Source organism: Sapajus apella, unplaced genomic scaffold (assembly GCF_009761245.1).
Source record: "Sapajus apella isolate SASKATOON/1434 unplaced genomic scaffold, GSC_monkey_1.0 scaffold197, whole genome shotgun sequence".
Taxonomy (NCBI): Eukaryota; Metazoa; Chordata; class Mammalia; order Primates; family Cebidae; genus Sapajus; species Sapajus apella.
The window spans coordinates 735,395-763,095 of NW_022437137.1; the positions used below are offsets into that span (position 1 = coordinate 735,395).

The following is a 27,701-nucleotide window of genomic DNA, read 5'->3' on the forward strand; positions in this document are numbered from 1 at the left end:
TGCCCAGGCTGCTCTCCAACTGCTGGCCTCAAGCGATCCTCCTGCCTTGGTCTCCCAAATTGCTCGGATTACAGACATGGGCCACTGTGCCCAGCCTCCACTGCATTTTTATTTTATTTTATTTTATTTTATTTTTTTGAGATGGAGTCTTGCTCTGTCACCAGGCTGGAGTGCAGTGGCATGATCTCAGCTCACTGCAATGTCAGCCTCCTGGGTTCAAGTGATTCTCCTGCCTCAGCCTCCTGAGTAGCTGGGACTACAGGTGTGCACCACCATGCCCAGCTAATTTTTATATTTTTAGTAGAGACAGGGTTTCACAATGTAGGCCAGGTTTCTTGACCTTGTGATCCACCCATGTTGGCCTCCCAAAGTGCTGGGATTACAGGTATGAGCCACCACACCCGGCCCGCATTTTTATTTCTTTTAAATTTTTTTAGTATATATATATTTTTGAGATAGAGTCTCATTATGTTGACCAGGCTGGTCCCGAGCTCCTGGCCTCAAGCGATTCTCCTAGCTAGGCCTCCCAAAGTGCTAGGATTCACTGCGCCCAGCCTCCATTGCAATTTTAAAAAATAAAAATAAGTTACAGGGTATTCCAACTTCTTTTTGTGCCATTGTTTCAACAGGATATCATTAGTGAAACTTTGAGAGCTAACAGGTAGACTGCAAATCTCTAGATATTTCTGTTACCATTATCTCTTCTTTATCACTGCATCCTGATTATCTGGCATAATTTAGCATAAAGTAGATGATCAATAAATGTATGTAAAATGAGTGAATGAATCCAAATTATATGGGAAACTGTAGTCATGCTGCTGATAGTTGTATTCACCTCAGTTTCCTGCAGACGGTGTCCAATGAGGCTTAGGGACTCTCCCAACAGCTGAAGGTGAGCAGCAACATCAATGGGTTCTGTCTCAGGGGCTTTGGCTGGTGAGGCTGGTAACAGCATGGTGGTGGGTGGGGACTTCTTCTGGGGTGACAGTACTCCTACAGAAGAGGCTGAGAACAGAGCAATGAGGTAGATAGGTAAAACTTGCCTACAGCCTCGAACAACACAAAACTATTCTTCCTGATTTTTCCTTTTTATGAACTATACCAGGCATTAGCAAAACTGTGGCCTGTGGGCTAAATTCAGTCCATGGTCTCTTTTTTTTATGGCCTGTGAGCTAAGATGGTTTAACATTCTTAGAGCGTTATAAAAAACAAAGAATATGTGACAGAGAATGCATACAGCACACAAGGCCTATAATATTTACTCTCTGGACCTTTAAAGAAAATGTTTGCTGACTTCTGATTTACAATTTCTAAATTTGAGCATCTCTTTTTGGTGGCCTGTAACATTCAGTAATAATAGCTGAGAACAAGGTCTGCTTCTAATATTGCAAGCTGTTTTCCCAGTTTCTTAGCAAGGAAGCAAAATTCACAAGCTTTAGAGAAAAGCAGGAAGGGGATGTGGTCACTACCTTTGACTTTCATGGAACCTTCTGAGCTGGATGCTTTCCTTTTCACAGTGGTGGCTTCTGCTTTGTTCTGTTTGTGCTGCAGATACTGAGCTTTCTGCTTCCAAATCTGCAATCACATCAGTGAACACTAAATTAGATTTAAAAGGACAAAAAAGTAAAAGGAAAAGCAGTCATGAAAGAACAAAATGGAGAAAAAAAAAGGCAAGAGCAGGAGACGAGCAGAGAGAGAATTAATGCTAACTTTTAAGATGGGGGTCGCTGAACTGACTTCACAGAGCTGATTACATTAATATCTTAGTAGAGGACTATAAACACTCCTCAGTGCTAATGGTCAATTCTCTGCACTGATTTTTAGATCATTCTAAGTTGAAATGTAAAGTCACAGATTAAACAACTGGCTCAATATAATGTCTATGTGGTTCTTTTAACCTGCTGGTTGGCAATACCAAAACAATAGCACGATAACAGTACACTGAAAACAAACCCTAAGGATAATCTATCTGAGTGAAAAATGGTTGTTCATCTAGATGACATCCTGCTCCTATATGACCTTCATATCACATATCATCCACCTGCAAAGTGTCAATGATTCAGGTACGACTGTTTATCAGTGTCTTACTAGCTTCTTGATAGTAGGGTACATTATTTGGTAATGGTTGATGAGGATGATGACCTTCGACCTGGTTTCCTACTAAGCACATTTTCATGCTTTTTTTTTTTTTTTTTTGGAGATGGAGTCTCACTCTGTCACCCAGGCTGGAGTACAGTAGCATGATCTCGGCTCACTGTAACCTCCGCCTCCTAGGTTCAAGAAATTCTCCTGCCTAAGCCTCCAGAGTAGCTGGGACTACAGGGACACACTACCACGCTCATCTAATCTCTGTATTTTTAGTAGAGATGGGGTTTCACCATATTGGCCAGGCTGGTCTTGAACTCCTGACCTTGTGATCCGCCCGCCTCGGCCTCCCAAAGTGCTGGGATTACAGGTGTGAGCCACTGCGCCCGGCTCTCATGCTTTTATTGTTTGCAGTGATTACTAAGTGGGTAACTTTCCTCAGTTTTCAGACTATGGCTGATTACTAGGTATTTGCAGTAAAGGGCTCTGATTTTAGACTTTCTTTTAACACTTTAATTACTCCCCAACTAAGATCATCTTTTGGCTCAAATGTAACACTGATGGAAAAAATTAGACCAGGTTAGAAAAGACAGCCTTGCTATAGCTAAATCCTCATGTACAGTGAATTGACACTAACAGTGTTAATGTCCTCTGCTAAACCATTTTCTATTGATTTGTAATTTTCTTCACTATTTTCAGTGCTGTCTGGTTGGTCTATGGAAGAATTACATATTTTGGAAGGCAAACAGCAATGAAAAATATGTTTGTAAAGTGTACTTACCAGTTTGTCTTTTTCTGGCAATTGCTTCCATACCTCAGCCAGTTTTTTACTAAGTTCCCCAAAATCTGGCATAAAAGAGTAAAACAATACAGTAAAGCATTGGCTATTAACAAAACGGAAGATTGATGAGAGTGAAAACTGGAAAAGGGTTTTGAATGTCAGATTAAATGTCGCAAGATTCTTTCAGAAAACCAGCTCCAACCCCATCACTTTTCTTCTGATTTTTTTTCTATAGAGAAGGGGATGTTCTGATGGTCACAAGATAGTCTCAACTCCTAACACAGCTACGCCCTTGGGATTATTCCTTAAGCATCTTTCTGGTGTCTTTTTTTGAGACTGAGTCTGGCTCTGTTGCTCAGGTTGGAGTGCGGTGGTGTGAACATGGCTCATAGCAGCCTCAACCATCTGGGCTCAAATGACCCTGTCACCTCTGCCTCCCAAGTAGGTGGGACCACAAGCATGGGCTACCACACCCAGCTAATTTTTAAAAATTATTATTTGTAGAGATGAAGTCTTACTATGTTGCCCAAGATGATCTCAAACTCCTGGGCTCCAGCAATTCTCCTGCTGCGGCCTCCCAAAGTGCTGAGGTTACAGGCATGAGGCACTGCAACTCTGCCTCTAGTAACTTTAATTTGATCCCACAATACAAGGCCTATCAACTTAGGTTAAAAATTATGTGTAGAATTTGATAAAAGATGTTAGGTTTTTACCAAATTTCTGAGCAATTAGAACCAAAAGTAGTAGCTCAGAAGCAATCCTCTAGATGTGTAATCTTACCCTTCTACTGTATAACAGTTTCATGCTTTATAAAGCATATTCATGTGTGCCTCATTGCAACCTTTTAGAGTGAGTAGGGCGGCGATTTGACACATTAGGCCAATGAAATCTGTAGAGGTTAAGTGACACTTGTCCAAGGTCTCTGGGTATGGTGTTTTTCTCACCTCACTAACTTCTAATACAGAGACAAATACGGATGGTCCCTGACTTATGACGGTTTGACTTTTGATTTTTCAACTTTATGAGGATGCAAAAGCAATATGCACTCAGTAAAAACTGTACTTCTAGTACCCACATAACCATTGTATTTTTCGCTTTCAGTACAGTATTCAATACTTTACACAAGATATTCAATACTATTATAAAACAGGCTTTGTGTTCAATGCCTTTGCCGAAGTGTAGGCTAATGTAAGTGTCTTGAGCACATTTAAGGTGGGCTCAGCTAAGCTATGATTCTGTAGGCTAGGTGTATTCAATGCTTTTTTTTTTTTTTTTTTTTTTTGAGACAGACTTGCTCTCTAAGGCTGGAGTGCAGTGGTGCGATCTCGGCTCACTGTGACCTCTGTCTTCTGGGTTCAAGTGATTCTCTTAGCTCAGCCTCCTGAGTAGCTGGGCCTACAGGTGTGCACCACTACGGCCAGCTAATTTTTGTATTTTTACTTTTATTAAAAAAAATTTTTTTTTTTTTTTTTTGAGATGGAGTCTTGCTCTGTCGCCCAGGCTGGGGTGCAGTTGTGTGATCTCAGCTCTGCCTTTTGGGACAAGAGATTCTCCTGCCTCTGCCTCCCGAGTAGCTGGGATTATAGGTGTGCACCACCATGCCTGGCTATTTTTGTATTTTTAATAGAGATGGGGTTTCACCATGTTGGTCAGGCTGGTCTCCAACTCCTGACCTCGTGATCCACCCACCTCGGCCTCCCAAAGTGCTGGGATCACAGGCATGAGACACCGCACCTGGCCTATTTTTTAACTTTTTTTTTTTTGAGATGGAGTCTTGTTCTATTTCCCAGGCTGGAGTGCGGTGGCACAATCTTGGCTCACTGCAACCTCTGCCTCCCAGGTTCAAGCAATTCTCCTGCCACAGCCTCCTGAGTAGCTGGGATTACAGGCATGTGCCACCACACCTGGCTAATTTTGTATTTTTAGTAGAGATGGGGGTTCTCCATGTTGGTCAGGCTGGTCTTGAACTCCTGACCTTGTGATCTGCCCACCTTGGCCTCCCAAAGTACTGGGATTACAGGTGTGAGCCACCATGCCCAGCTAATTTTTGTATTTTTAATAGAGACGGGGTTTCACCATGTTAGCTGGGATAGTCTTGAACTCCTGATCTCGTGATCCACCCACCTCAGCCTCCCAAAGTGCTGGGATTACAGGCCCGGCCTTAAATGCAATTTTGACTTACAATATTTTCAACTTTCAAATGGGTTTAGCAGCATGTAACACTATCGTAAGTTGAAGAGCATCTTTACGACATTATAATAAAAGATATCTCATTAAAACTTTATATCCAAGGACAGTTCAAGGAAAAGGCCAATTATAGAATATTGGAAATAAACAACTGTATATGTGCATTTATGTGTGTGCTTTATAACATTTATTTTTACATAGTTTGCCACCTTATTAGATTAAGAGATATGTATAGAAAGTTCATCTCTCTTACAGATGAGGTAAACTAAAGGCAAAATCTAAAGTGATTTGCAGAACTGAGGAAAGAAACAAGATTTACGCTCTAATGCTACAGGAAGAAGAAATTGCACTGCTTCAAGATATAAATGGAAAGCAAAAGTGCTAAAGATCAAAAATGCTCTTACCTATACCTGGATGGTCAGCCACAATGGTCACGCGATACTCTTTACAGAACACCTGGTAGGCCGACATGTTCTTCTTTTTTGGCTAGTACCACATAGAAGATACAACAGGGTAAGACTTGATTAGAACCCACGTTTAGTAATGCTAAATCCATAGTAATAAAATAGAAAGATACCTAAATTTTTTAATCAAGGGAAGAGTTCGAGACTACTAACCAACTTTCCTAAACAGGATAATATATATACATATATATATATATGCACATATATATATATATATATATTTTTTTTTTTTTTTTTGAGACAGAATCTTGCTCTGTTGCCCAGGCTGGAGCGCAGTGGTGCAGTCTCAGCTCAGTGTAACCTCCGTCTCCTGAGTTCAAGCGATTCTCCTGCCTCAGCCTCTTGAGTAGCTAAGATTACAGGTGACTGCCGCCATGCCTGGCTAATTTTTATATTTTTAGTAGAGATAGGGTTTTACCATGTTGGCCAGGCTGGTCTTGAACTCTTGACCACAGGTGGATTCACCCACCTCGGCCTCCCGAAGTACTGGGATTATAGGAGTGAGTCACTGCGCCTGGGCAGGATAATAAATTTTTAATCCACGTTACTTATCACTCAGGGATGAACATCAGTTTTAATTTAGTAGGTAAAAGCCACATGCTATATTATTTGCAAAGACTTTCCTTCTCCCTATATACAATACCATGTTACATGTTTCTTTCAGAATTAAGTGCTAAGGAAATCTTTACCACTCCTGTGGTGTCTATTTTTCTCATCTTTGAAAATCAGAACCACAAAATTTCCTTTTAAACTTTGGAGCCAGAAACCCAAGAGCCAAATCTGTGTTCTTTTTGTTTCTCTGGTTTTGATTTCTAATCTTGTAATTTCTCTTATCTTGCTTTTACTGTCATTTGTAGCTTTTCATGATTGGATTATTTATATTCTTTGGTTCAAGGTGAGAAGTTAACAAATAATTGAAGACAATTTTTTGCTAGTCCTTGTCAGATGCAACTCCTTCACTTCAACAAACTGCTCTGAGGCATGTTTGTTCTTCACTACATTCTGACAATGCCAAAAGGAATATATGATTTTTGAGAAACAAAATCAGATTATTTTTAAAGTCAGTTCAACAAGAGACATATAAAACAGATTATATTTCTATGTACTCCATTTTATAATTATACATGGGCTTAGGGGAAAAAGTTAATTTTCCTATCTATAAAGGGGCATGCAATTAGATTCATTTGTCCAAATTTCTCATTGTAAGGATGGGAAATAAATTTAGAGAAATTGTAGCTTGCTGAGGGTATCACCACTAAGTTGGCAATACCAAACCCTGGCAGTTATAACTACAACTCAGGTAGCCCTGACTTTCAGGGCCATGCATTATGGGACCAAGAAAGAATATGTGTTGCTCCCTTACAGAAAAAATTACTATTTAAAATAAAGAAAGGGTTATCACTTAATAATCTCAATCTAAGAACAAATATTTTCAGTATGGCTTTCCTCAAAAACTCATCTGGAAGCATCGAAATAGGATTCTCAGTCTTTTATCTACTCCTAGTCCTTTCTGGCCCTACAGTTATTAAAATGACACAAATGTTTGGTGCTTTAAAAGCCCTTGGGGGCTTCTGTTTGCCTTAAGAGTCAGGTTTTGTGACAGAAAACAAACCAGCCACACAGTCCTGCCTCATAACTAGTGTTGTATCTTGCTTTAAACCAAGCTTGATCATGCACTCTGCTTAGCTACCTTAGTTCTTCATGTTGTTTTCACAAAATAACAACCCTCAAAGGACAAAGACTGGCTGAACTGATGGCAATAAAAAGCTTATATGACGACTCTAATTCCAAAAGCAATTCTGAAATCATTTGATGAAAAGAAACATTCCTAGAACACCTTCCAAGGTAACTGCTTTGAATGAGATAGCACTTATTTAAGATAAAATTTGTGGCATGTTTGTTAAATTTCATACTAATCTTTTAATAATGGCTTATCTATATGCCTGACATTTACTAGAATACATGATGAAAGAATAATCTGTGGAAATCTATACACTGCCAAATCTTTCCCAACTGTAGAATCAATCTCACTACTAAATACTGAGAAATCAGAAAGTACATATGTTTGAGAGATTTCATAGCTTGTGTTTGGCCACATTATAAAACTTGCAAGGAGGGCGTTTAATGATGTTTTCGCAAACACAATATAATAATGTAAAAGGTTAATGTTCCTATTCTGTAAGGCTATCCATAGCTGTCACACTAACCGCAATTCTTGGCCAATATACTATCGATCCAAATTCACATACTGAAGAAAAGGGTTTGCTTCATAACTCTTATAAAGGACTTTATTCAATTATGTAGGAAGTAGATCAGCATTTATTCGGTACCTGTGCTGGGTGGTGGTATAGTAACTAGTTAGGAGGGTAAGCTTTTGAAGCCCAGATCTAATTCTAAGGCAGTTAAGCTGCATAAAATAGTGGAAAACACATGAAATTTAAAGTTTAAATACCCACAATCTTGTCTCAGCTTCACCATATACTAATTATTTGATCCTGAATAAAACATATGGGAAGTAGACAGCTTTTCTGATACGTGATATTAGAAGTATTTCAATGGCAACAAAGGAAAAGCAGAGACTAGGATTTCAAAGGTAATAGAAAAAAGGTAACCCATTAAAGTATTCTACTATTCATTTATTAATACATATTTACTGAGTATCCATATGTGCCAGACACTGGGAATATAGATAAGGATCAGACACAGGATCTAACAAATGAGGCAGTTAGATATGTCATTCTAATAAAATACAGTGCTGTTATAGGGAAAGCACTGGGTGCTATGGGAACACGTAGAAGGAGTACCTTACCAAATTAGGGAGTCAAAGAAAGCCTTCTGGAAGAAGTGACATTTAATCTAAACCTGAGAGTTGGGTAGAAATAGGCAGAGTAAGCGTGGTTAAGAGTGTTCTAGGCGGAGGAAACAACACGGGGGCACATTCATCAAAGAAGAAGAGGTAACAGATGATGTTAGAGAAGAGGCAGAGCCCATACACTAAGGCCATGTAACCCATAAGAGAGCATATGGATTCTGTATGGAAGAGGCCATTCAAGCATTTTAAGCAGGAAGTTAAACACTCAGGGTTACACTTAAGGACTTTGGAGAACAAACCAAAGAAGAACAAAAGCAGAGGAAGGAAGACCAGTCAGGAGGCTGCTGCTGGAGTGTGGGGAAGGAATGATGATGACGGTCTGCAATCAACACAGCGGGCCTGGGAGAAAAGCAAACAACCTGGGGAGGAGGAAGATGTGACAGGACTTATTAGAGACAGTGTGGCAAAATGACTCTGAAGACCAGTGACCAGTCAATCTGTGTTAGTTAGAATCCTGACCATACTATTTGCTAGTTACACAAATTGCTTCATTTTCCTGACATTCCATTTCTCTACAAGTAAAACTTGGATACACCATTTAACTCAAAAGTGGGAATTACTCCACTGGTGTGTGGCACTTCAGTAGGTACTTGATGTTATTTCTGTGGCAGGCAGAATTACAAGATGGCACTCAAGGCCCCTGCTCCGGGGTTTGCATTCCCATATGTGGCGGGGAGACCCCCAAGCGCCGAGGCAAGGGTCTGAAGCCTCAGCCTGTTCCCACATGAATACAGAACTAGAAAAGAATTAAGAGATATAGTTACATAGTTATTCCTATATATAATCATAAATAATCACATAGTTATTCATATGTTACCACAGAAATATATATACTCAATATAACCTTTTAATTTTACTAATGATTATTAGCTTACAAAGCATGAAACTGAGGTGACACTGTGAACAAAGTGATCCTAAGGCAAGATCCTCTAAGCCCTCTGTGACACCCACATAAGGGCTGCTGGAGGGCGCCTCGGCTGTGCAGCAGCGCCAGCACTGGGAAAGTGCCCGCTGTTTAGCCAGCTAGGGAAGGAGACGTCCAAAATGTCCGAGACATCTCCTTCCTTGGGGGAGTTAGGAGAAAACTCCGCTTCTCCAAGCTCTTGTGGTAGGCCTGATGGCTGTCAGGAAGGCCCACAGACATCTGCGGGCTTAACTGTCTCTATGTGGTGCTGTGCTTCAGCAGTCATGTTCCATGTCTACTTTCATGTTCCGCTTCTGCACCTGGCCCCTCTTTTTCTTAGAAGATAGAATCAGTAATAGTAACATAAATCTTAACATCTTTATTCTTTCTTGACAAGTATGAGAAAAGTGCTGATACATTAGGTTTACTCCTAGCCTCGGCTACTTCAAAGACCTGGGTCCCTATCTCCAAGACACATGATTTACCTGATCCTATAACGGACCAACATTACCTCACCCTACCTACCCCGCCCCCTGCTTTGTACTCAATAAAAGTCAGAATGTCCAGGCATTCAGAGCCACTGTTGGACTCCCGTGCTTTGGTTGGCAGTGCACATCTGGGCCCAAACTCTGTTTTCTCTTTCTTGGTGTAAGTGTCTTATTTCCACAGTTTCTCATCTCCATACCTGTAGGGAGGGGCTCACAGGACCCTGTATGGCTGGACCCTACACCCGTAATATAACATGGTCATATTACGTTATATGGCAAAGGGGATTTTGTAGATGTATTTAAGGTCTCTAGTGAGTTGACTCGGAGTTAGTCAAAAGGGAGATTATTCTGACTGAGCTTGATCGTAGCAGGTGAGCACATAAAAGAGATAAGAAGCCCAACAAGTTATTCTGAAGACATCAACTGATTCTAAAGTTTGTATGAAGAAGCAACGGACCCAGAATGGACAACACAGTATTGAAGAAGAACAAAGTTGGAGGACTGACGCTGCCATTATCTCAATACTACTATGAAGCTACAATAAACAAGACAGTGTGGCACTGGTGAAAGAATACACAGATACACCAGTGGAACAGAATAGAGGGCCCAGAAACAAATCTACCTAAATACAGTTAACTAATCTTTGACAAAGGAGCAAGGACAACACAATGAAGTAGTATTTTCAACAAATGATACTGGGACAACTGGATACCCATGTGTACAGATTCACTCACGGTGGTGGCAAAAATATTAGAGAATTACAGAATACAGTCACAAACTTTCTTGAAAGGCCAAGAAGTTTGCATAGTTTCAGTAGAAGTTTCGGCTGAAGGCAGCCTAAATCCCCTTTACACTTAGTTAACAAGAAAAGCAAATAGCTAGGGTATGCGTGGGAGTTTATCTGAATAACTTGGTTTACTCATGTGGTCTTAAGACTAACCTCTGAGCTGGATGGCTCTCTCAGGGAGGTTCAGCAGGGATATTTTCCACTAATGGTGTTTGATTTAGGCACTGGAACCTGTCCTTTAATCTTCAACCTCTAGTGGTGTTGACTGAAGCCTTTGTCAACTAAATTTTACTGAATAAATACTAGTCTCACTGGCTGATGAGGGGCGGTGGTCCCAACTGTTTACAGCACTCTCCAGGGTGCCTGCAGGCTGCCTGGACACACTCAGTAGAACTGGCAAAGCATATTGGTGTGTCAGTATACTTTATTCATCCGTCACTGAGTCAGGGTCTACAGGACAGACCCCCCGAAAGTGACTCCGACACGCATGCCAAAAAAAAAGAAAAGGAATCAACACAGACCTTACCCCTTTCACAAATTAACTCAAAGTAAGCCTCAGACCTAGATGCAAACTATAAAATTCCTGGACGGTAACACTGGAGATGATCTTAAGTTTGGCAAATGCTTTTTAGAAACTGAAATCAAAGACATAATCCATGAAAGAAGGAAATGATAAACTGGGCTTCCTTAAAATTAAAAACTTCTGTTCTATAAAAGACACTTTAAAAAATGAAAAGATAATCCACAGACTGAGAAATATTTGCAAGGGGCATAGCTGAAAAAGGACTATTATCCAAAAGCTGATAAAGAATTATTATTCAAAAATCCCTCTCTCTCTTTTTTTTAAGACATCTCACTCTGTCATCTAGGCTAGAGTGCAGTGCAAATCATAGCTCACTACGGTCTTGAATTCATGGATCCAAGTGATTCCCTGGCTTCCTGAGTACTTAGGACTACAAGCGCATGCCACCATGCCTGGCTAATTTTTTAATTTTTTGTAGAGATGCAGTCTTGCTATTGCCACAGTGAGACTCCAACTCTACAAAAAATTTAAAAGATTAGCTGGGTATGGTCGTGTGTGCTTGTAGTCCTAGCTACTCAGGAGGCCGAGGTGGGATAACTGATTGAGTCCAGGAGTTTGAGGCTGTAGTGAGCTAGAAATGCACCTCTGCACTCCAGCCTGGGTGACAGAGTGAGACCCCATCTCAAAAATAACAACATTAAAAATAAATAAAATGTAAAAGCCCCAGACCCCAGGTGGTGGTTTGGAAGGGGCTTAATGACATTTTCCTGGGTAGGCTCATTCCTGAGAATATTCACTCACTCATTCATTCAGGCAAGAAATATTGAAGGTTTTGAGGACTCAATGGCAAATGAGACAGGCCAAGATCCTTGTCCAAATGGGGCTGAGATCCTACTGGGGGAGGTGGATGTTATAGAAGTATAGAGTATGTTTACAAAGATTTTGATTCAAAGTGGTTAAAATAAAAACTTTGGTGTGGAAACCGTACTTATCTGCTAGCTTTCCTTTCAGCCAGATCAGATTTGGGGAAATCAGTCAGGTTAGTTCAGAAGAGCATCAGGTGGTAAAATGGTTACAAGTATAGGCTCCAAAGCCAGGACGTTTATAACATCTGCTTTTGCACCTTAGAGGCCCTGTTTTCTTTCTGGTTCTTAACTATTTTCCAAATATGTGAGGTAACTGCAGAGTTTGGTTCCTAAAGGTGGGAGGTTATATTAAGGCAGGGCATTATATGCATAAAACATAGTCTCCTTGTTTAGTGTAATTATGAAATGAATGGTTGAAAACAAAATTTTAAAAAGATGTTTTCAAGCATATTTTGTGCTTTTGAAGAACTTAAGATGTTAAGTGAAAGTAACTGTAACAGCTGACATTTACTAAGCCATGCCCTGTGCTAAGCGTGTTACATGTACCACCTAATTTAATCTAACCCCAATTTGCAAATGAGCAGAAGTGAGAAAGCAATCTCAGGAGAACAGACCTAGTAAGTAGCAGATGAGAGGAAGAATCCAAGTCTGCTGAATTTGAGTCAAAGATGTATCCTGACACCGAGTAACCATGTCTTAAAGTTTTAGAAAGGCATGGAGCATAGTGGAAAGATTATAGCTTCTTCGTCTGTCAGTGGGGCTAGTGGTACTTATTCATCAAGAGTGGTAACACATGGAAAATGCCTAGGAGAACCTGGCACATAGCGGCCACGCAATAGATGGTACGAACTAATTTCTACCATTTGTTGTTGCTGTTACTTAGCCTCAGGTTTGCCAGAGAGAGAACTTAACGTAATAGTATCACAAGTCTAGTCATATCTCAGACTTTTGTTTATTAGTAGATCAACAATCTTTGGGTATGCTGGGCACTAGGCTACCTGGCCCAGCCTTAGGTTTAGAGAAAATGCATATTTTGGAAACATACAGATAACCAAAGGCATGTCTCTGAAATGGCAACATTATAGGATATTATTTATTTATTTGAGATGGAGTCTTGCTCTGTCACCCAGGCTGCAGTGCAGTGGTACTCAGCTCACTGCAACCTCCGCCACCTGGGTTCAAGCAATTCTCCTGCCTCAGCCTCCTGAATAGCTGGGATTACAGGTGCACACCACCATGCTCAGCAAGTTTTTGTATTTTTAGTAGAGATGGGGTTTCACCATGTTGGTTAGGCTGTTCTTGAACTCCTGACCTTGTGATCCACCTGCTTCGGCCTCCCAAAGTGCTAGGATTACAGGTGTGAGCCACTGTGCCCAGCTGATACTATTTTAAGTGACAAAGAACAGGCTTTTATTTGGTAAAACCAAAAGTAAGGTAAGTTTAAAATGTAACTGTATCCTGCTCCTTCTATATAAACAAAAAGCTTCTACTCCACTGAGATGATCTTTAGTGGGAAATCATCAAGGTATTACAATATGATTTCTCTACTCTTCTTTAAAAAGCAGAACTCAAAACCAACAAAACCAATCAAACAGACAAAACCCACCTCCGAAATAACTGAAAGGCTACTCTTCACCCAGGAGATAGTCCAATTTCCCTTCTTTGTGTCAGACAAAATTCTTGAATGTGGCACATATACACCATGGAATAGTATGCAGCCATAAAAAACGATGAGTTCGTGTCCTTTGAAGGGACATGGATGAATGTGGAAACCTCATTCTCAGCAAACTGACACAAGATCAGCAAATCAAACACTGCATGTTCTCACTCATAGGCGGGTATTGAACAATGAGAACACATGGACACAGGGAGGGGAGTATCACACACTGGGGTCTGCTGTGGGGGCTAGGGGAAGAACAGTGAGGGGTGGGGAGGTTGGGGAGAGAGAACATGGGAGAAATGCCAGATACAGGTGACAGGGAGATGGAGGCAGCAAACCAACTTGCTATGTATGTACCTATCAACAATCCTGCATAATAATCTGCACATGTACCCCAGAACCTAAAGTACAACAACAAAAAGAACTAGAAAAAAAAATTCTAGAGTAAGAGCCCACTGCTGCGTCCACTTCCACACCGCTCTCTCTTTCCCTCAACCCCTGATCCAGCTCCATTCATTCATTCATTCATTCATTCATTCATTCATTCATTTATTTATTTATTTATTGAGACGGAGTTTCACTCACGTTACCCAGGCTGGAGTGCAATGGCGCGATCTCGGCTCACCGCAACCTCCGCCTCCTGGGTTCAGGCAATTCTCCTGCCTCAGCCTCCTGAGTAGCTGGGATTACAGGCACGCACCACCATGCCCAACTAATGCTTTTTGTATTTTTAGTAGAGATGGGGTTTCACCATGTTGACCAGGATGGTCTCGATCTCTTGACCTCGTGATCCACCCGCCTCAGCCTCCCAAAGTGCTGGGATTACAGGCTTGAGCCACCGCGCCCGGCCCCAGCTCCATTTATACCCACTGCACTTGAACTCCTTGGCCTCTCTAGATGAGATCAGTCTACCTTGAAACTCTCTCCTCCCTTCTGTGTTTCTCCTCCAACACAGCTGCCCCCTCTTCCTTCTCTAAGTCCCTCTGTGTAAGTGTTCCACAAATTCTGCCCTGAGCTCAGTTTCCTCTTATCCATTCACCTATTTCATTCATGGCACATGAACACCAGATTTCTAACCCAAGTTCCAACTATTCTACTAAATCCCAGGTCTTGAACTTCCATTGCGACTGAGATGATGATTATAATATTTACTGAAAGCTCACTGATGTGCTGAGCACAGTGCAAGGACAAAGTTCTCCAATATTCTTGGTTCTCGGTACTTACGTGGGTTTTCAATGTGGTAGTTGCTTTTTACTTCTAGAACACTCACACTTGGTTTTGAAAAGATAGGGCACTACTGAAAAGAATGTAACATAACTTGTTGAAGCTGGGAATAATTTTGAACTAGTAGTTCATAAGGTATCTGAGACATGTCAAGTACTGCTGTTTGTCTCAAAATGTTTTTAAAATATCAAGTGTTGTCCTGGTTAAGTTTGATGTGACATCCCAGAGCACCATGGCACACTGATGTCCTAAACACTTTTGCATGTATTGCCTCATTTAATCCTCACAATCCTAGGAGGTAAGTCTGTTATTATCCCCAACTTAGAGATGGAGAAGTTCTGTAACTTATCCAGCACCACCTTGCTTGTAAGTGGTCAAACAGAGCCAGGAAATGGACTCAAGTGGGCTCCACAGCTCATGCTCTTAACCACTTGGCTATGCTGACTCTCCTGATCTACATCTAACGTATCTTCTTCTCCCAAACCAGCTATTCTTTTCACCTTCTTTTATTAGAGTCCTGGTCCTAGAATCTAAGATAGAAGGGGCCCACAGCTCTGGCATTTCTACCAGTTGGCTCTCCAGTAGGTTGAAGAAACCCTATTCCTAAAGCATTCTTTTCTGAGTGGACTTTGTCCGTGACCTTTTATTTAAAAAAATTTTTTTGAGACGGGATCCTGTCATATTGCCCAGCTGGTTGTAAACTCCTGGGTTCAAGCAATCCTGCCTCAGCCTCCTAAGTAGCTGGAACTCAGGTGCTTGCCATCGTGCTTGGCTAATTAAAAAAAAAAAAAAAAATTAAGAGACAGAGCCTTGCTATATCACCTAGGTTGGTCTTAAATTCTTGGGCTCAGATGATCTTCCCATCTCAGCCTCCCAAGTAGCTCAGATTACAGGATGCATGCCATTGTGCCTGCCTGTCTCTGACTTTTTTTTTTTTTGGAGACAGAGTCTCGCTCTGTTGTCCAGGCTGGAGTGCAGTAGTGTGATCTTAGCTCACTGCAACCTCTGCCTCCTGACTTCAAGCGATTCTCCTGCCTTAGCCTCCTGAGTAGCTGGGACGACAGGCGCCTGCCACCATGTCCCACTAATTTTTTTTTATTTTTAGTAGAGACAGGGTTTCACCGTATTGGCCAGGCTGGTCTTGAACTCCTGACCTTGTAATCTGCCTGCCTCAGCCTCCTAACGTGTTGGGATTACAGGCGTTAGGCCACCGTGCCCAGCCTGTCCCTGACTTTTATGCAGTTCTTTTTTACACTGAAGCAAAACCCAAGAAAAGATACTTTTAAAAAGCTTTATAGGAATTTTTTATGCACAAGTCAGGTTTAAAAACTACAGTATATACACTATAAATATTTGTTGGACAAATAAATGATTACATTCAGATTATGACTACTTCAGACTTTTTGGACAGCCACAATCAAATATTAACTCTTAAAAAGGTTTTTGCTATAAATTAAAATTCATTTTTCAGTAGCAACTGCTAGCCACTTACTTATCTATAATGGGCAAATTATAGATAAGTAAGTCATTAACTTTGAAGAGCTTATTATTTTTCCTATATATCTAGGTTCAAACCTGAAGAGATATTTCTTAGACATGTTTACATTTTTGGCTTCTCAGACACAAGCCCACTAGGTCAGTGGTCCCCAACCTTTTTGGCACCAGGGACTGGTTTCAGGGAAAACAATTTTTCCACTGACCTTGGGCGGGGGCAGGGTGGGGTTCAGGATGATTCAAGTGCATTCATTTATTATGCACTTTATTTCTATTATGATTACATTGTAACATACAACTCACCATAATGTAGAATCAGTGGGAGCCCTGAGCTTGTTTTCCTCCAACTAGATGGTTCCATCTGGGAGTGATGGGAGATAGTGACAGATCATCAGGCATTAGATTCTCATAAGGAGCTGCTGGGGTTTGCGACAGGGTAGACAGAGCATGGCAGGGTTTGTGTTCCTATGAGAATCTAATGCTGCCACTGATCTGACAAGAGGTAGAGCTCAGGTGGTAATGTGAGTGACAGGGAATGGCTATAAATACAGATGAAACTTCGACTGTGTGCCTGTGGCTCACCTGTGTGGCCTGGTTCCCAACAGGCCATGGAGGGCTACTTATCCGTGGCCTGGGAACTGCGGACCCCTGCTCTAGGTAGATCTTGTCAATTTTTCCTTCAGAGCCTTTCCTGAATCAAGCTCTTCAATTTTATTTCTCTCAATCTTTTTTTTTTCTTTTTTTTCTTTTTTAAAGAGACAGGGTCTCGCTCTGTCAACCAGGTTAGAGTGCAATGGCACAGTCACAACTCACAGTGGCCTTGAACTCCTGGGTTCAAGTGGTCCTCCCACTTCAGTCTCAGGAGTAGCTGGGATTCTAATCATGCAGCACCACACCTGGGTCTTGCTAGGTTGCCCGGGCTAGCCTTGAACTCCTGGCCTCAAGTGATCCTCCTGTCTCTTAGGATTTTATTACTAACCTTTTGGAGTATAACAGCTCCCTTGGTTACTAGTCTCTCTCTAGTCTAATCCACTTTGTACAACTCTCATTTTATTCATATCATTTAGATAATAACTAAATCTTGCTTATAAACTCCAAACTGCCCGCTGCCAAGCCCTTTATTTTGGCATTTAAGATTCTCTACAATTTGCTCCCAACATACCTTTTCAGTACTATGTTTTCATCCATATATTCATTCATCTGACATATACTTACAAAGTGCTTACTAAGGACATTGAGGAGTTGAAGATACTAAATAAGGTAGTACAGGAGTTATATGTTCTGCCCCAAGAAGACAGTGCTGCTAAGTTAAAGATATTGGATGTAGCCCCTTTTATGAATTCTATTTTGTTTGTTTGTTTGGAGATGGAGTCTCACTCTGTTGCCCAGGTTGGAGTGCAGTGGTACAATCTCAGCTCACTGCAGCCTCTGCCTCCCAGGTTTAAGCAATTCTCCTGCCTCAGCCTCCGGAGCAGCTGAGATTACAGGCACACACCAGCACACACAGCTAATTTTTGTATTTTTAGTAGAGATGGGGTTTCACCATGTTGGCCAGTCAAGTGATCCGCTTGCCTCAGCTTCCCAAACTGCTGGGATTACAGATGTAAGCCACCGTGCCCAGCTCCTTCTATGAATTCTAAGAACCGGTTTTCCATTATAGTCTTTAATAAGGGAAATAGAATATGTACAAAGATAATGCCAATATGTAATAAGACAGCAACGTATGGCTGCGTGCAGTGGCTCACACATATAATCCCAGCACCTTGGGAGGCTGAGGCAGGTGGATCACCTGAGATCAGGAGTTTGAGACCAACCTGACCAACATGAAGAAACCCCGTCTCTACTAGAAATACAAAATTAGCTGGGCGTGGTGGCGCATTTTGCAGAACTATAAACAAAAAAAGAAACCTTAATGACAAAGTTATGAGACCCTAAACTTCACTGCCAGAAATTGTTGACCTGTGAGGAAAGAAATCAAACCAAGGTGACTGATATATCATTCCTATCTCCCTAATCAACAGTGAGCTCCCTACAGTAAACAGCTACGTCCTGCTTGTGTTTTTACTTCCTGGCACTATCTACAACATTTAGCTGGGCAAACAGTAAGCACTCAGATGGTAAAAGAACATACATTTGACACTAAGAAGAATGCCAGGAAGTAGCCAAGTCCAGCTGGTGGAAAGGCATTAGCTATTCTGTTAACTTAATTGCTCACTGTTCTACCAATTTTTATAATCTATTTTTCAAAATGAACTCAAAGAATACCGTTTTACATCTCCCAACTGCCCTAAGCAGACAGTGATGGTTAGTGAAATAAATTGGGTTTAGCTCCTTCTATGAATTTTAAGAACCAGCTAGAATAAGCCACAGTACACCTAAACCTATTCCTGGCACAATGGGAAAAAAATTCTATTATGAAACCCTAGGCCTGGCACAGTGGCTCACGCCTGTAATCCTAGCACTTTGGGAGGCTGAGGCGGGCGGTTCACTTGAGGTCAGGAGTTTGAGACCTGGCTAACATGGTGAAACCTCATCTCTACTAAAAATACAAAAAAAAAAAAAAAAAATTAGTCAAGTGTGGTGGCGAGCACCTGTAATCTTAGCTACTTGGGAGGCTGAGGCAGGAGAACTGCTTGAACCCAGGAGGCAGAGGTTGCAGTGAGCTGAGATCATGCCACTGCACTCCAACCTGGGTGATAGAACAAGACTCCGTCTCTATTATACAGTTAAAAAAAAAAAGAAAGAAAACCCATGAATAATTAAGATTGCTCTGGCCGGGCATGGTGGTTCAGGCCTGTAATCCCAGCGCTTTGGGAGGCCAAGGCGGGTGGATCACCTGAGGTCAGGAGTTCAATACTAGCCTAGCCAACACGGTGAAACCCAATCTCTACTAAAAATACAAAAAATTAGCCAGGCATGGTGGCGGGTGCCTATAATCGCAGCTACTTGAGAGGCTGAGGCAGTGAGAATGGCTTGAACCTGGGAGGTGGAGGTTGTAGTGAGCCAAGATCGTGCCATTGTACTCCATCATGGACAACAGAGCGAGACTCCCTCTCAGGGGGGTGGTGGGGGGAAGGATTGCTCCTATATTTGTATCAGACAGACTGCACCACTGGTAATATTTTACACTTTATATCATTCCAACATATCCCCCAACTGTGCTAAATTCCCAATGGTTTACCTCAACTGCTTAACTTCCAAGTCCACTGACTATCCAGGAAGAACCTGCTTCATCTCTTACCCCCCCCACACTTAAAAGATGCTTTACCTTTTCTCCTCTCTCTCTCTCTTTGTCCTTCTCTTCTTTTTTCTTTTTTTTCTCACTATGCCCATCTGTGTGGAGGCCAGGAAGTGGTGGGGGAGGAGCCGCTGCTGCAGTGTATGGGATGCTGGGAGGGGGGCCGGATGTCACTGTGACCTCTCCCACTGGCACAGCAGAAAGTCCTGAACTTCTCTTGGACTTGGAGTGTCGCTTCTCTTTATGCTTCTCCTTGTCCTTCTTCTTTTTGCTCTTCTTTGACTTCTTTTTCTTCTTGATTTCCCGGTAAGAATCATCTATCACTAACTCCCCAGCCTCCAGCTCCCCACCAGAGGATGAGTCTGATTCTACCAGAATAGGTTCAAGTCCTGAAAGATCAAGGTTAGCACTGTGGGACTCTGGGAACTGGGAGGCATCAGACCCACAGCCTTCAGGGCCAGGAGATGAATGTGGGTCTGAGGATGACTTGTGCTTCTTCCGGGCTGTTTTCAGAAAGCTCTGTAACTCATGTCCTAGGAGTAAAGCACCCTGCTCATCCCGAGCTGATTTCTTTGAGGATTTTTTCACAGTTGCTTGTTGGGAGGGATATTGAAAGGACTCCTCATCAACAGAGCTGCTTCCCTTCTCCTTTGGTGAGAGAATAAGTTTCATTTTTAAACCATCAGGCTCCCGAAGGGTCAGTGTCTCTGTGTTCACATAGAGGGGTTTCATTTTTTTGGATTTGTGGGAGCCACCATCCTCCAGGGGTAGTTCCCCGCTGCTTCCACTGACTTTCTTCCTGTGGTGCTCCTTTTTACTCTCCGAATGGCTTGAAGAGCCAGAGGATTTCTCCCCCGTCTTTTTGGAGGGCTTGGAGCTTGCTGCCAGTGGGGAAGTGATAGCTTTCAACAGGTCCATCGCTGTATCACTAGATTGCGGGCTGGACTTTTTCTTTTTCTTCTGTGACGATTCCAAAGAGGAAATGTCTAGAAATAATCAAGAGAAGTACTGTCAGTATGATGGGAAGCAACTTCTAACAAGCTTCCTCTCTCATCAAAAGCACCTAGCTAACATGAGAAAGAGGCTAACAGGAATGATTTGAAGGGAGACCCCTTAACTGATTCCTAACATTGAGAAATGATGGCCTTGTGCTTCTCAGCTTGGTAGATGCTGCCTCTGACCCTGGACACAGTTCTTGCCACTAAAGTTGTTTCTCTTCATTAAGTCTTCAGAAGCAACCAAAGAGCACATACCCAGAAGATTTGACTAGAGCTGTGGGATTATGGGAAGTTAATAATCCAGATTGCAGACAGAGTATCATCTGTTTCTGTGTTCAGGACAAACCCATTCCAGTGAAAGTTGAGTCTCATCAGCTATGTGTGTAACATAGCTAAGAAAACTGGTTCTGTGAGTGGAGATATACTGGTTGAGAAGTGACCCACAGGTGCAGGCCAGAGGGCCCAAGGACTACATATGACAAGAGGGATGCTAGATAACAATGGGCGCAAGATAAGTGGATGATTGGGGGGAGAAGGAACCTGGTACCTGGTGTATCACAAATGCAGACTGTTCTTCTATGCTGAATCCTCCAAAATACCAGCCCTCCACCTCTCCTCCTTCACACTGGTTTATCGGCACTCAGAACAAGAACCACTGTCCTGTTAAATAGGCCACTGAGTCAGCAACATCTGGATCCCTTTCCCCTACCCCGACTCCAAGAACCAGAGATGTGTTTATCCCACATGTTGCCCATTCCCATCCTCACCTCCATAGTAGTAATCATCAGAGGAGTGCTTCCTCTTCTTCTTGTGTGTGTCCGTCCCCAAGAAGTAAAGTTCACTATCCTGTAATTAAAGAAGAAGAATTGACCAATAAGAAGATGATGAGGCAAATGTAGTTTGGAACCACACTTGTCTTTGATGATTTTTGACTTTGGGAAACAAAGCACAAGAAATAATAAAAATAGACGTGCACAATGTTTTATTTTTCTGTTCTAAAGTTATTAAAAAACACTTCCTTCTTCACATTTTAGGAAATATGGTAAGAAGTAGTTTAAGACTTTCTGGGCGCAGTGGCTCATGCCTGTAATCCTAGCACTTTGGGAGGCAGGTGAATCATTTGAGGTTAAGAGCTCGAGAACTGCCTGGTCAACACGGTGAAACCCTGTCTGTTCTAAAAATACAAAAACTGGCCAGGCATGGTGGCGCATGTCTGTAGTCCCAGGAGGCTGAGGCAAGAGAATCGCCTGAACCCAGGAGGTGGAAGCTGCAGTGAGCCAAGACCGTGCCACTGCACTCCAGCCTGGGCCACAAGAGCAAAAAAACTCCACCTCCAAAAAAAAGAATAATTTAAAACTTTCCTAATTTAAATTTTCAGGACTTACCTTCAACTTCTTCTTGGAAGAATTCCTGACCTGAGCAGCAATTTCTTCCTCTTCCCTTAAAAAATCTTTGTAAGAACGTTTTTTTTCTCGTTGGCTTCGGCCAGCGGCAAGTCCTATGTCCTCAAAGGTATGATCACCATCAAAACAATCTGAGAAGCACAGGTTTATTTAAGAAAGGAAATGAGAAAGTCAAGTAAGTAATGACCCAATCACCATGCAGGTAATGCAACAGTCCCTCTATTTCCAAATTACAACGTTTCAGTAAAGTCCACTGAAATACAGGGCTAGACCCAGGGGAACAGAGTATTTCTTGATGATCTGGCTGCAAATACAAGAATCAAACCGGAAGAAACAATGTTTCCATGCTATGCAAAGGCCCCATGTGCAACCTGAGACATGGTTTCTTAGTTGTGATTTGGTAGGTGGAAACAGACTTGCCGACGGAAGGCTGAAAAGAATAAGGAGTCATGTGCTGTGCTGTGCTGCTCTGTGGGAGTCCAGTATGTGATTCCTATCCCCAGACTCCTGCACACTGGAGCTGGCAAGGACCAAGAGTGCTGCAGGGGATCACCCCAATAAACTAAGACTCATATTTCAGACTCTCATGTAGGAAGCCCTGTCCTGGTTTTCGTTTCCATGGGCCCAGTCTGGGGATGGCGTAGAGGCTGAGTGTCATAACAGTGCTCTGGACCATCACTTGGGAGTCCAGGCTGTGGTGCCCAGTCCTGGTCTCTATATCCATGGGCTGCAAGAATTGAAGAGGATACCCCCTTTGGAATGCTTCTGATTATGGGGTCATACCTTCTTTCTTCATGGAGTCATCATAAGCCATGGCGGTCCTGCAGGGCCTTTGAGAATGTGCCACTGTGTCCAGTCTCCTTCCCGTCTACAGGGCCAGGTCTGAGAAACAAAGAAGGAAAACCCTCCTGTAATGCGAAATCACTGTGGAGAAGCAACCTTCCAGATGGAAATGCGCAGTGATCCAAGGGCCGACTGGAAGGGCAGCAAGAAATAAAGGAGTGTCTTGTCACCTCCTCATTCTCTTTGTAAATATACTGGGGTTGATACTGCAGGAAGTACACTAGGCTTAATTAGATTTCAGTCATGAATTAAAGTTGTCATTTGGGGAAGTATATAAAATACCTCCAATCTAAAAAGTACTTTCAAAATTAATGAGAATTTCTGAAATGCCAACAGGACTGACAACACTGAGACAGGGTAGAAACCAACATTAAGTTAGAGGGATAGGTTCAATCATGGTTAAAAAATACACAGGTAAAGCAAGGCGCAGAGAAGACAGATCACACCAAACACTTGAAGAGCATAAAATCCTACCAACTGAATTGGTGAAATGGTAACATCTATTGTTTTGCAATTTAAACAGAAATGATTAACTGTATAGGGATATTAAATATCTTCAGAGCATAATTTCTTTTGCATTTTTGGGGGGCCTACATGAATTTGTTCAAATTTATGTAACTGTAAAAGCAGGAGCACTCCTTCCATCAGTTGACCATATGACAGCTTTCACCAACACCAATTATTTCTTAAAGGCTGGGTGAAAACAGGGAGATATTTATCATTTGTCCACTGGTCATAAAACTTTTATGATTATTAAGATCTTCACTAATAATGACTGATATAATTTAAATGTTCTAGGTATTGTATAGAATTTTTATAAATTTTTTGGCATTTCAGTTTATATGCTCATCTTGACTGATGACAATGCTATAAAATACACTGTAAGGTAAAATTCTTTAAATGTTTTAAGAACAAGCAATGTCACAAGTCCTTCAGGAAATTTAAAATTATATATTAAATATTTTGGAAATGTTCTCATCCAATTAAGTCAAATGATTATAAAGTTAATCTAATTGATCATTTATTTAAATTTACCTTCATTATTATAAAGGGATTTAGAAATACCGAAGGACACTTAAATAACACATTACTAATTCCTTCAGGTAGCTGTAGACAATACCGATGCATGGAACTTTTGTGAAAGAAAAGATGAATTTGATTAACAAGGGAAACTTTCATGAGTTACATTTTTTTTTAAAAAATAAAAGACTTATTTGCACAAATCAGATAAAATACAACGTACACGTAGGCCTAAAATGCAAACAGGAAAATGAAGCATTACCAAGAATGATTTATAAGTGACATTAAGAAAAGAAACATAAAAAAGCATTTCTTCACTTCTAAAGAATGGATTTAGTCAAAGTAAGAGAAGCTAGAGTAATGAAACTACATTAGCCTGGATTGTTTTAAAGATAAACTGGAGAACTGCCTGTTCGAAGGGCCTTTTCACAGGAAACGAAGGGGACATAAGGTCAGCCCTCAGACAAAAATGAGAAGAGGCAAGATACATAATTTAGCCAGTTTTTCATGTTCCAGCATTTAAGTATGAAACTTTCTCAATGGGAACTACTGTTTTCCTCTTTCTACCCAAGTGGTGCTAACTCCAAAAAGGGTGCAGGTAGGTGAAGTGAAATATAGGGAATTACATCCATTTATTTGAAAAGAGCATATCCTCTCAATGGCACTAAAATACTGAGCTTATAAGAAAAATATACAGATGATATTCATAGGCTGATAATGCCAAGAACTACCACTGGAGACCTCAAATTAAACGCTTTCTGTGCATGAATTTTGGCAAGAATATTTGAGAAATAATAGCAAAAACTTAAATATTAAATATCATAAATACAGCCATCAATGTTCTGTCAACAAAAAAATGCACTTGTAAATGTAAGCAAAGGCTGGTTCTGAGACTTATAAACAGGCCTTCCCTTTGGTAACATCGAAATCAACATAAAACATAGTAGGGCAACCTAACAGAATAGAAATAAGTACCTCTGAAGACAGTGTAAGATGACTGTATCGTGGTCCCGCTATTGACTGCTTTAAAAAACTAGTGGATTAAAAAGTTGTGAGGGAATAGAAAACTAGGAACTGCTTCTCAGAGGCACAGACCCACACAGAAAATGTGGTGTTAGCATTACTTATTAGATTAGGTCTGCTACTGTTGAATTTTCTTAAAAACACTGAAAAGCATTTTATAAATCACTGGATTAAATAACCTGAAGAAAAAAAATGAATGAGGCCTGAAGACAAGTCCAGTTCACTAAAGAACTGGGACAGCCAAAAGCTTGAAAAACTAAAATTAAACACAGACTGTATCTCTCACAGCTTGGGCAGACTGATGGGCCTTGAATTTCTAGCTTCTTTAAAATCAGGATATTATTGCAACTCAGGGTTTAGTTTTGGTTGTTGACTCATAGAAGAAAGATACCAGATAAACCTCAAGCAACAGTGTGAAAGAAAGCCAGAGTTTAGGCAACATTTATATAAGATCAGATGAACCCCTGATGTTCCTTCCAGGTCTTGAATATGATCCGTGAAAATTCAGAGTTCAGGGGTAGAGAGTAGATTGTGAGGATTAATGGAAATGAAAAATATTAGGTTTTTCACATTAGAAAAGGGAGGTCATAATTACATTAAATGTTGGCAAATGTGAACCAGGTGTTGATAGCCATTCTCACTTCAATAATTTGGGAGTTTACAAAATTCAATGTCAACTCCAAGAGGCAGGAATAACTTTGTCTCAGTGTGCTAAGATATGACAACAGAAGTAAAAGTTCATTATTTTATACTGATGATACAAGTACAGAACCGGTACCATAAAAATGCATACTTATGTACAAATTGTTAAATAGCTCTTCGGGGACTTTTCTTCAGGATATGAAAAGGAGGCGGCAGAGTTGCTCTTTCCCTTGTAGACAAGTATACAAGTTATGTTCATTTGGGATGCCCAAAGTAATTGGGGGAAAAATCATCAGATATGATTTTGAAATCATATAACAACAAATCTTTGTTATTTTGAAACTTCAAATAATATTAAAAAAAAAAAAAGTTCAAGTGGTTGTTTTTTTTGAAGTAACGTGAGCTCCTGCAATCACTAACAAGCTTCTTCACCCCATAATGTAAATGAGTATCGAAAAAAAGGAAACAAAGGGAGCCCCAGCAAAGGGCCAGTGAGAGAAATTCTGAAATCCAGGTCTGTTCCAGGATGAGAGCCTTGTCCAAGATTCTGCGTTCTCCTCTTCCAACACTCCTTTCAAGAACTCAAAATGCCAGTCAGTGCAGGTAAAGGAAGATGAGCATCCACCGGTTGCCAATTTCTGAAATGTTCTTGTTGTTACTTCTAGGATACAAGCAAGTGATGCCTTCTCATTTTCGTCGAGGTTTCCTCCAATCTCCGAACACAGCGGCTCCGAATCCTCTTGCCACTCCCTTCTCCGGGGACCTACCTAGGCAGCACTCCCAGCCCCTGCCAGCTCTGGAAGCTGCAGAGATCCCGACAGTCTGGGATGGGGATGGAATCCTCTCATTGCAGTGCAATTAACCGGAACCACGACCACCGCACAGATTGGCTGACAACACACATTCCAAAAGACTAGCAATACAAATTTTGACAAGCCTTGTCCAATCAACAGGCTTTATTTGGGATTCCGTTTTTTTAAAATGTATTCTATTAGGAGGAAATATAATCAGCCACCAGTTAGCCCTCAGAAAGAGGGGACAGAGAGGTTTCTCCGCTTCTGCACGCTATAAAGTGAATCTACAAGTAGTAGTTGTGGAGGGAAAATGGGCCTGCATGGAGAAGGCTCCCACCGCGGAGGCACGGCCAGGCCGGGTTGCACGCAAAGAATACACACAATACCAGGTGATTTACACCATCAGCCCCCGGGACCACCATTTTTGTGGTTCCCCACGGCAAACCAGTGGGATTCTCCCGGCAGTTTTGTGCCAACAGCTACTTCAACAAAGCTCTGTGAAGAGGAAAAGAAGAAAGCTCCTCGTACCCTCTCCTGCCAGCCGCGGCCTCAGCCCTCCCGTGGCCGCAGCCCCGGGCCCTTTCCCCCTGACAGCCCCCGGGACCCCCGCATCGCGGGATGCGAGCCGCACAGCTCGACCTGCACCCGGCTTCCCGCGTCCCCGGCGGCCTCACGGCGCCCCCGAGGGCGGAGACGGCCCGGGCAGGGGGAGGGGCGCACCGGGTCCGCAGGCCCCCGGGGCGGCCGCACGCCCCCTCCCGGCCCCGCAGCTTTCCCGCCTTCCCCGTTTGAACAGCTCCCGCCCGCCCTCCTCCTTCTGCCCGCTCCAGCCCCTGCCTGGGGGCGGCTGCGGCCGCTACTCCAGTCCCCGGCTCGGCCCCTGGGCTAGGCCGCGACGGGCCTGGGGCGCCTCAGAGGCGGTGTCGCGGGCCCAGGACGGCGGGGGGCGGCGGGGCGGGGCTGCTGCCGCCTCTGGGTGGGGGCCCAGCCCGGCCTCCTGGGGGCTCCGCTCGCCGCTACCTTCACTCGGCTCGCCCGGATCCCGCCTCAGCGCCGCCGACCGCCGCCATCTTGGAGAAGGAGAGAAAAGCGCGAGCGGCCAGGGAGCCTCAGTCGAGCCCAGAGCGCAGACTCGGGCTCCGGAGCGGGACTCCCGTTCGACCAAGAGCGTCGAGCGCATCGAATAAAACTCGGAGCTTGCTGAGCGCGGGAGCTGGCAGTTATTTATTTATTGAGAATTTGCTATGTGCCAGCCTTGCCCTGGAAGCTTACAAATATTTCGCTTACTCCTCACTGTATTCCTGTCGCATTTTGCAGAAGAGAACCAGGCTGAGAGAAGTGACGTGCCCAAGGATTCGCAGGTAGTTGGAATGGGAGACGGAGTATGACTTCCAGTCTTCTGATT

At 42.3% G+C, this 27,701-nt stretch overlaps 1 protein-coding gene across 4 annotated transcripts in view; it reads right to left on the minus strand.

The window, feature by feature from the left end:
- The window catches only part of HMGXB4 (HMG-box containing 4), a 33,637-nt gene extending 6,214 nt beyond the window's left edge, over positions 1-27,423 (minus strand). The window contains exons 1-10 of one of the 4 annotated variants that reach the window (XM_032269732.1): positions 27,317-27,387; positions 22,758-22,856; positions 21,957-22,105; positions 21,339-21,417; positions 21,119-21,231; positions 19,604-20,559; positions 5,458-5,539; positions 2,867-2,931; positions 1,470-1,575; positions 836-1,005 (exon numbers count right to left, since the gene is read on the minus strand). In XM_032269732.1, the coding sequence (XP_032125623.1) occupies positions 836-1,005; positions 1,470-1,575; positions 2,867-2,931; positions 5,458-5,539; positions 19,604-20,491 (1,311 nt within the window). In that variant the 5' untranslated portion in view covers positions 20,492-20,559; positions 21,119-21,231; positions 21,339-21,417; ... (1 more) ...; positions 22,758-22,856; positions 27,317-27,387. Of the gene's footprint in view, positions 1-835; positions 1,006-1,469; positions 1,576-2,866; positions 2,932-5,457; positions 5,540-19,603; positions 20,560-21,118; positions 21,232-21,338; positions 21,418-21,956; positions 22,106-22,757; positions 22,857-27,316 lie in introns of all 4 variants that reach the window. The other 3 variants (XM_032269731.1, XM_032269733.1, XM_032269730.1) reach the window with 3 other exon arrangements.
- Positions 27,424-27,701: the final 278 nt, after the last annotated feature.